At 42.2% G+C, this 9886-nt stretch overlaps 1 protein-coding gene across 6 annotated transcripts in view; it reads left to right on the top strand.

The window, feature by feature from the left end:
- DIP2C (DIP2 acetate--CoA ligase C (putative)) overlaps positions 1-5094 on the top strand; it is a 308220-nt gene extending 303126 nt beyond the window's left edge. For all 6 annotated transcript variants that reach the window (XM_014257423.2, XM_005528520.3, XM_088053095.1 and 3 more), the window contains one exon: positions 1783-5094. In XM_014257423.2, the coding sequence (XP_014112898.1) occupies positions 1783-2035 (253 nt within the window). In that variant the 3' untranslated portion in view covers positions 2036-5094. The remainder of the gene's footprint in view (positions 1-1782) is intronic.
- The last annotated feature ends 4792 nt before the right edge of the window (positions 5095-9886 follow it).

Genomic DNA, 9886 nt, shown 5'->3' on the forward strand with positions numbered 1-9886 from the left:
CTCCCCAGGGTTTTTCGTTAAAATATATATAATACTAATTTAGATGTTTGTACAGCAATCGATAAAAATTCCAGGACCTCTCTGGAGATGATCATCTGTGCAGATTGATACTTCATTTTGTTAATATTCAGCATCAATCAAAACTTACTAGAATGTCTGTGAAAACTTAATTACAAATGAAAATTCATTTCACAGCAGTACTAAGTCAAAAGGGGCCTTCTCATCCTTGGTTTCGCTGCTCATTAGTTTTCCAGATCAATAAGCACATAAGAATTCAATCAAATAGTACTTTGGCAGGATCTGAATTTTTTTTTTTTTTTTTTTAAGAGTTAACTACTTTTCTCCTAAAACCCATTCTGTCAAGCATCAACATAGAGCACATTTTCATAGCTAATTTTTGGGCAAAGGAAGATATGTTTCCACAGTACCTGGATTTTCAGAGCTGTCTTAGGAGGCTAAAACAGTGCACTTCTGTCTCAATCAAGCATTGACCTTAGGGGAAGAAGCTCTTTTTGAAGATGGCTTATGTACATAATATATTCTGACTTTCAGATGCTTATGCTCGAGACAGTTCTGGGAAGTTATCCCCTGACTTTATGAGGTAAAGATGAGTAAAGTACAGGGCTGGATATGTGGCTTATATGTGTAGAATATTATTATTTATTCTGTGGAATAAGCTAGAGGAAGAAGTGTCTTAAACGCCTGCAAGGATAAATGAGATTGCTATTTGTGGCTCAGCTGTGCTCACCTCCCATGAGATGCGAGACCCTGGAGACTCTGGAGATGTGAGGAGGATGGAGGGAAGCTGTAAAACTACTCTGGATGGAAACATACACCAGATTTTTATACCCTCCCAGCCTCCATATTTGGAAGGATAAATGCATTCTCCTTAGCCAGAAATGGTCCCAGATAGCAGAACCCAAAATTTACCTGCTTTAGCTCAAGGGCTTAACCAAAACTTTGGGGTATTACAAAGGTCTTTTAGCAAACAGGAGATACTGGGAATAATGGTGTCCCTTGACCATCTCAACTGTTATCAGGAATGTTAAAACTCTGATCCCCTTAAACCCAACAGAAATAAAACAGCCAAAATAAAACAGATGGAGACACAGCCTTATTTCTGTGGAAACCAGTTGGTCCAGAAGAATTGCAGCTTTTTTGTGCTGAGCTCTGACCTTCCTGGGCAGCAGCCAGCCCGTTCCTGAGGGTGCGTAGCTGTGTGTGCTGAGCAGGCACAGGGAGGATGCCCCCTCCCCGGGCACCCCTGTCAGCCTGCACTGTGCCATGTGCCTCCCCAGGGCTCCACACCCCGTCACTAGCAGGGGTTATCCCACAGACCTTTCGGCTCAGACTCTGCTCCTGCTCTTCTTCTTGGTGCCTCCTCTCCTAACCTCCTTGGTTTTCTGGGCTGCTCTTCAAAAGACCCTGTAAAAAACCCTTCAAAATACCTCCACACACACATCACTCCATGAGCACAGCAGAGCTGTGGCACTTCCCTGGCTTCAGAGGGAACCACACGCTGCCGTACTACCTCCTTCCATGACAGGCAAGTTTCTGTAAAGTTCAGCCTAATGCTTAAAATTGCAGCAGTATTAAATAGAGAGCTCATGGGGCTCTTCCGCCCCTGCCTGCAATGTGTTCTCTCTTGCTGTTTACCCTTTCTCCTGAACATGGAAAGAGCCCAAGGAGCTCCAACAAAAGATAACCAAGGTGCAAGAAAGGAGATAAAAAAATGAAATGGGTGAAAAAACCCCACGACTAATATTATTTTTTTTTTTCCAGTGCGGTGTTTACTTGGACAAATTTATTGGTCGTTGTCGTGGAGCTGGATGGATCTGAGCAAGAAGCTTTGGACCTTGTTCCTTTGGTCACCAACGTGGTCCTGGAGGAACACTATCTGATTGTAGGGGTGGTGGTGGTTGTGGACATTGGTGTAATTCCTATCAACTCCCGTGGAGAGAAACAACGTATGCACCTACGAGATGGATTTTTGGCAGACCAGCTAGATCCCATCTATGTGGCCTACAACATGTAGTCTTGTACCTTAAAGCTTCCATGGACTTTACTATAGATGTATAAAATTTTTTTGTGTCCACTAAAACAGTGTGCAGATAAGATGCTGACACTCATCAGAATGGAACTGTTTCTATTACGACTTTTCAAAGCAGTCAGGATTGGCAGGAAATATAATGTGAAATGTTTTCTTTTACCACTAAATTTTAGAAAAGAAGGACTATGGGGTAAGGCCCTTCAGTGTGTTGGAAAAGCCCATTTTAAACTTTTTTTTTTTTTTGCTTACTGGACAATACTGCTTTTTGAGTAAATGTGGCTTTGTATTTTACATTAAGTAAGCTGAAGTAGATTTTTTTTATTCTGCCCTCCAAATGGATTCTTTTAAAACAATTTGCATACTAATACAAATAGTTGTTTCCTTCATTTGTTTTAATATGTCATAAAAAGCTGATGAATACAGATCCATTACTAACTTAAGCCATTTTAGATCCCACATCTTAGGAAAATATGTAGTGGTACGAGGAGAAAACCCAAAGTAGCACCTTTCAATTAGAAATCTTGCAGCTTTCTGTCAGAGATGCTGAAAGCCCAAAGGCCAAAGAGCCTTTGTTGTTAGCGTTAGAATGGAAGAAATTTATAAATAAGGTGTATTTCGGCAATGAGCTTGCAAATATCTTTGTACTAAACTAAAAAGATAAAATAAGTTAACTACTTCTTCTGTAATTATGTACAAAACGTTTAATTTATTTTGATCTCTTTAGAAGTATAAAAGAGAAGAAACATTCAAGAATATTAAACTCTTGAAATGTTTGCTAATATAAAAACAAAGTGTTGTATTATCTTGAGTGGATAGTATCACATCAAATATATATATATGAAATATAAATTCACTAATGACAAAAGATTTTAAAGTTTAAAATGCAGTACTTGTCACTTGCATGGTGTCTCCCACTGTAGATAATCAAATGTTACTCACAAATTTTTTGGAAAAAGAAAAAAAAAGCAATCCTGGATTGCTAAGTATCCCTGACAAAAAGAATCCTCTAGATACCAGCAAGTGAAATTATTGCTGCCTTTAAGGCAGTGAATGAATTTAAGACTAAAAATGCACTACAATAATTTTCTTTTCTTTGCCATGGAGGCAACAATAAATATTCGTGCTGGCATGTGCATACACTTGTTAGACTTAGAAAAGGCAGGTTGAGGAATAGCACTGTTGTCTAGCTGCAGAACTTTGTTGCACAATTTTTTTCATTGTTTTAGTTGGTGTTTTTACTGCTATAAGGAAAAGTTTTGGGGTTTTTTGCACAGTTATCAATTTGCCTCTCAGCTAGGACACGTAGCTCGGTGGCCAACGCTTCCAGTTTACATTTACAGGAAACGATTGTTTCAATGGTCTTTAATTTATTCCTTAATGAGAGGAGCGTACAGTCACTACCGCCCTTTGGCACAGATCGTGCATCTGCTAACTAGTCCCTAAACGCATTAAAACATCAGAGGAACCCATCTGCCTGGTTAAAGAACGGAGGAGTCCCGTGGTCTCCAGCCTGAGGCCATCAAGGGAGAAGAGTAGGAAAACATGCATCACAGCTGCCTTCATTTTACTACCTTTGGAAAAAAGAGGGGTTTGATTCCCCAGTTCTGTTGTCTTCCCTGCCCCCCATGCCCCCTTTTTTAAAGCCTTCCTGTTCCTTCATGTGGTTGTAACTGAATTGACCTGTTTGTGATCAAGAGTGGGATTTACCAGCTGCAGTCCAAGAATGCTTTTCTTATTTGTCCCAAATGACGTTCATGTGCTGGCTCTCATTACCGGATATGCATGACTAAGATTGTTGCAGGGCAAACGTTATCATGTTTATATCACGTATAAGGGAGTCTCAATGCTGGGTGTTAAAAATCTTTTTAAAAGGTAGGGACATTTTAGTCTGCATGTACAGTACAGAGCATCTCACCACGTCAGACGCGTTTTCTTTCAGGCCATCTCTTCCGCCCTCACTGTCCTGTGAATAGCCCTATTCATGCTCTGCAGACCAATCCCATACTTTGTCAAATTCATTTTCTGCTCCCTAAAAAGAATAAAATCTGTTCTTAATGGCAAGTTGTTGTAAGGTTTCAGACAAGATGTTGATTGATTACAAACATAATTGCAGTGTGTGAACTAACTTGTGAAGTCCTGCTATTGCTGATCTCAGTACTGCAAAACAAATCTCGCTGTCGTTCAAAGCGTCACTTTAACCTTCACGAAGTCAACTTTGCATTTGTAGAGAATAAAAGAACTGCAATGCAGTTGTGAAATGCAGTTAATAACAGCTCTCTTCTGCAACCTGTCATCTGTGGTTGTTAAATCCTGAGTTAAGAGAAATGATAAACTGAGTTTCTGGTTTTGTTGTGCAAGCAAAAGGAAGGAAACATTTAAGCACCATCAGACTGAGCAATAAAGAAGGATTGTTCTGTATTAGAAACTGTACTGTAGATAAACCATTCATGAGAATGTATAAAATGTTTGTCTTGTGACCTTGTGCTTTTGGAGTCAGACAAAACCATGTAATCAACTCGATGCACATGCACAAAGAGAGAGGGTACACAATGAACATTTAAACACAAAACTAATCAAACAGGAGCAGATTCCTCATGGTGCTTGTTTATTATATATATTTAATCCTGCTTGACACTTTACCCAAGGGAAGACTGTCCCTTTTATCAGTTGAATGTTAGCAGCGTTATTTCATAGAGTGTGGTGACTGGTTAGAGAAATTCATGTAACTCAGCCAATCACAGATTCAAACAAAAATTTTTATGTGCAAAGGACAGCAACCTTCTTGTATGTTAAACCACCAGTACGCTTTGTACATCTGTGATAACGCCTGTTTTATATTCAAATGAACAAATAAAAGCTTTTATTTTTGTTGCTCTGAAAATATCAGTTTCTTAATTAGTCATCTAAAATGGAGCTTCCAAGAGCTGCGGATGCTCAGTGGAGGAACATGGAGAGCTATACTGTAATTTTATTTTGTTTACCTCTCTTGTTGCATAATTTATTAGTACAAATCATTATACTTTTAACAATGTTTAAATACTGGTGTGGGCATTTATTGCTGAAAGACTTTCATATGGCAACAAATGTTTTTTGTGAAATGTTTTTTTAATTCTTTTTAATATATTCAAATATACTGTTCACATTTTTGCTGAAAGTGTAAAGATTATTGTAAGCTTGGTAACATTTTGTGAGAAGCAATAACAAGCATTAGTACTGTAAAACTCCTCCAATTTGTCACTTATCACTTTTGTTGCAAGGTCTTGCTACTGACATGCTGCTAATCAGTCACCTAAGGAAGTTACTGATCCAGGTTTTACAGCTCTGATGGAGCTTTCTGCCAGTGGAGGTTTATGGGTTACAGCTTGGTCACTCACAGATGTGGGGCTAGAACCTCCCTATCTATTCAGTAGCCTTGGGCAGCCAGATGATCGCGCTTGGGAATGTGATCTGCCCATTTCCTTTTTGCAAAAAGACCTTGATTTCAGAGCTGGCTCCCAGCTGCTGAGTAGCAGCATTCCCAGAGAAGAGGTTTGGCCCCAGCTCTTGTTTTCCAAATGTGATTTCAAAGGGTGAAATTCTCAGTCGTTGTGTCTTTGGAGTCCTGACTGAGAAATTCAGCGTGTAAGATCCCATCTCTGATGGCTCAGATTTCAGGTTGCTTATCACAAGAGGTAGGTGCAGTTTTGTGGACCCACAATTACCCTGGGCACAGGGAGAGAGATACAAAAATTGCGGGAAGGAGAAAACAAGTTAGAGATGGCAGAAGGAAGAGGATGGCAGAACAGCAAGTAGTTCCTGATTCAATTTTACAAATCATTTAATTAAAGTAAAAAGGGGATTGATTTTTATGTAATGGGATTAAGGCTTTTAAAATGTTAAAATATTTCAATTCCACATTTTAAAAACATTTTTGGCAAAAAGTGCTATAACACTGCAGAACTGGTGGGAAATTTCAACCAAAAAAATCACAGGGTTAGGAGAACCATGCACAATAAGAACAGCATAATTTTTTCATTATCATGTTAATACTAAGAATGTAAGATTTGGGAAAAAGTCTGATAAAAAGAATACAGCTTTTCTGGTTTTCAACACAAAGATTTTCTTTGTTTTTATTATGTTATTATCAAGGGAGGGAGGAAGGGGTGTGCACAGAGATCAACAACAAATTGTCATCAGCCGCCTTGTGAGCAAAGCTGATATGGGGGGAGTTTGGAGCTCCCTCCAGCAGAGCTTCTCACAATCCCCTGCTGGGCCACAGAACCCTCTGCACCCCTGGAGAGGCAAATCCAGCTGTGGCCCTTGCCTAGACACACTCATGGTTTGAAGGGGCTGGGCTGGGCTCTGGCTGGATGGGCAGTGGGGAAGAGATGCAGCCTACAAGAGTCATCCCAAGGGGGATGGACACCTCTGTCCCCAGGGTAAGAGCCAACCCTGATTTTGATTGATTGATTGATTGATTGATTGATTGATTTTGAAGAAGTTTTTGCTTTAAAACTGAGATTTGAAGAGGTAAAAGAAAAAAGCAACCAGATTCTACACTGGGAAAGCAGAAATTAATCATTGGGGGGAGATAAAATATAAAATAATATATTGTTAATTTTTTCTTAAACATAAATGTATGGGTTTTAGTTTTGTTTTTATAAATCTGGAGTGCTCCATTTGGCAGCCTACCCTCCCAAAAGCTCTCACTCACCTTACCATGATTTAGGGTTCTCCTTTTCATGGTTTTTCTGTTCTCTTTTGAGAGGTATCACCTTAAAGATGGTACAAAAACCCTCTCAAGCTTTTCCTTATTTGTGCTGAACCTGGCTGAGATCAGCATCTCTGAAACAGCAGCTCCCCCTTTCTTACACAGCAGACCAGGAGGAGGCCATCTCTGCATCTTCTGGCATCATCCTGACACTGGGAACTGCATGGCATTTCAGATTCCCTCAGGTTCACTAAGCAGGGTATGCTGCATCATGCCAGTCACAGTCAGAGCTCTTCTTTCTGGTCTGCACAAAGATTTCTCCAAAGGCACTATTGTATCCTCTATGATCCACATGGGGAAAAAAATGTCTTTTTCCCAGGGATCCTACAACACATCTAATAATAAATTTAAAAGTTACTGCAAAATATTCTACATCAATGACCACTTTATGGTGGATCCTAAAGGCACAAAGCTGATCTTGTTTTAATTTTGTGCTTTGGTAGATTGATGCCCATAGGCTTGTGGAGAGTGGCTGGAGAAGGGGATGAAGCTGATGGAATCTACACAGGGAGTGACTTCCAAGTGTGACTGGCAGCACATGGGAAAGGTTTGGAGATGTCAGGAGAGGCACCAAGGTAAGCACTGTACTGAGCTATCAGGATAAAGACACCAGTGAGGAAGCCATAAATGAAGGGCAGTTTTAGGAAGAGCATTTGGTGTAGCAGGAGAGGCCAGGAAAAAGAAGACTGCATATGGAGTAAAGATCAAACAGCTGAGACTATCTAACCCTGTGACATCAGGCACCCAATTTTAGGGGCATGCATTTTAATTTTCTCACCTAGGGGAGTGCATTTCAGTCAGGAAGCTCCAGATGCTGAGACACACCTCACTGCTCTTAGCCCCAGGTTCTGACTGGGGGCCTGGATGAGCTACTCCTGCTAAATTCAGCCAAGAGAAGTCTATGGAGGTGGGAGGACAGATATGTGTAAGGCATGGACAAACCAACCCTGATGGTTTGGAAAACTAAAAAAAACAACCAGGGCTGTATTAGGTAAGTGGCAGGGCTGGAGAGCAGAAACTCTGGGAGAAGACAAGTGTAGGAAAAGCAGCTGCAGGCAAGAAGAAAGTAATGTTTCCATGAAGCCAGGGAGGTGAATATGGCATAGGCAGATTTCATAGAGCAGCAGGAGACAAGAACTTGAGCCAACAACTACCCAAATTAGTAGCTGAGGAGGTACAAAGGAATTAAATTTTCCATTGCAGTCATACATGCTCATTAGCATTTCTAGGATGCCTCTCTTAAACATTTGGGTTTGGATACTTTCCTGAAATCCACAGGAGGATCTGCAAGCTGGGGTGGGGCTACACCCTCGTGTGGCTTTGCAGGGTCCCTGCGTGGCTCCGTCCCTGCTGGCTGCTGCAGGGGCAGGGATGGACTTGCACAGCCTGAAAATGCTTTCACTGCCAGGGCAGACATTGGGCATCCACTGTGGAAACCCACAGCCTATCCTGCCACTCCAGGGTGTAGGGCCACAAAAACTGAATGGGAATGTTTAAGTTCTTCTCTCACAGCTCTTTGGTTAGCAAAGAGAAAGAAGTGTGGTCTCAGCTATAATTATTTTTTTTTTTTATTCAGAGGAGGGAAGTATTTTTTCATCTTGGAGCAAAGCCTTTTTACAGTACAAGAGTCTTTTAACTACTGTTTTAAGCCATAATAAAATGACTGTTATAGATCACTCAGTTATGAATATTTTCCAGCAAATCCCATGTTTTCTTAAACAGAAACTTCCATTAAAAACTCTTGTTTCCAGTAGTACACCTAATAGGGCCATAGCCTTGCTGCCAAATTGGTGTGACTGCATCTTGCTATGCCTGCATAAGCCACATGTGCTGTCATTGCACTTCACTTACAACTACCAGCACCATTTATCTATCCAGCATGATAAAGCCAGTGCATCCACAGGAGAGACACAAAGTCAGGATGCAACCTGTCGTTTTGGGATGTGGCAAAGTCCCATTTTAATTTGGAAATGCTGAGCCACAGGAAGAATAATAATTAGGTCTGTAATGGGACAGGCAACTCCAGATGCTCCTTTTCTTCACCAAATGGTGATAGCAATAGTTGGGAGAGGTGGAAACTCCTTTTGCCCAGGGAGGTCTGGAGCAGGATCGCAACTGGGAGAAAAAGCAAATTCTGAACAAGCTGCTTAAGAGAAGCCCATAAATAGGTTCTGTCTCTGCAGATGATTCTGTACAGAGAGTGTACTTTAGCCTTAGGCTAAAGAGAAAGGCTCTGGAGTGGAGGTAGTACCAGGGGCAGAGTTCAACAGTCTGGGCTGTGCCAGGCTAAGGAGGCCTCTGGCTTTTAGGCTTGAGCTCCTGCTACTCTCTCGTTGCCAGGCCCCTCTCTATGACAGTTGTGCTTAGCTTTCCAAGGGAGGCCCCTGCATCAGGAGAAGCCCGAGGTGGCTCAGAGCTTCTCAGCATCTGTGGCACTTCAGGACAGATCCAGTCCCTGCACCTGCAGTGTGAGCTGCCTCCTGCACCACTTCCCGGCCCCAGAATCCCAATGCCACCCCACTGACTGGAGGGAGAGAAACTCCAGGGCTTGGGGGCTTTCCTTGCAAGTGCAGCATTGCCCCCACCCAAATTTGTCAGAGAGAGGCAGCAGGAACACCGCTGGTGAGAAGGGCTGAGCAGTGCTGGGCTCTGGCTCAGCATCCAGTGCTGACTCCCAACAGCTCAGCCAGCATGGAGCAGCTCCTGCTGTGGAGCCACTGGCCCTGGGGAGCCCAGGGTTAAAATGCTGCTGGCTCCAGTGTCAGTGGGAAAGCAGAACAAGCAATTACATGACTGAACTGCACATCTTGCATTTCTCTGGGGCAAAACTAAAAGGCTTTCCAGCCCTTGTGGTCTCTATGGACTTGTGAAAAGACAGGAAAAGGCTCTGTCACTCAGTCAAGTGTTGTGTCAGCCAAAGAAATTCTCTCTCCAGCACATAAGCCACGCATGGCAGAGTTTCTGGCCATGTTCCTCCTTTGGGAAGGGGCTCCTTGTCAGGGCTGAGCTGCAGGGCCAGCAGCAGGGGATGTCCCTGCCTGGGGTTTGCAGGCCTCATCCTGCTCTCCCCCCATCACAGCAGACCC

The sequence above is a fragment of the Pseudopodoces humilis genome, chromosome 1, assembly GCF_049639895.1.
Source record: "Pseudopodoces humilis isolate 2021_Gansu_Grassland_sample_001 chromosome 1, ASM4963989v1, whole genome shotgun sequence".
In the NCBI taxonomy this organism is placed as follows: Eukaryota; Metazoa; Chordata; class Aves; order Passeriformes; family Paridae; genus Pseudopodoces; species Pseudopodoces humilis.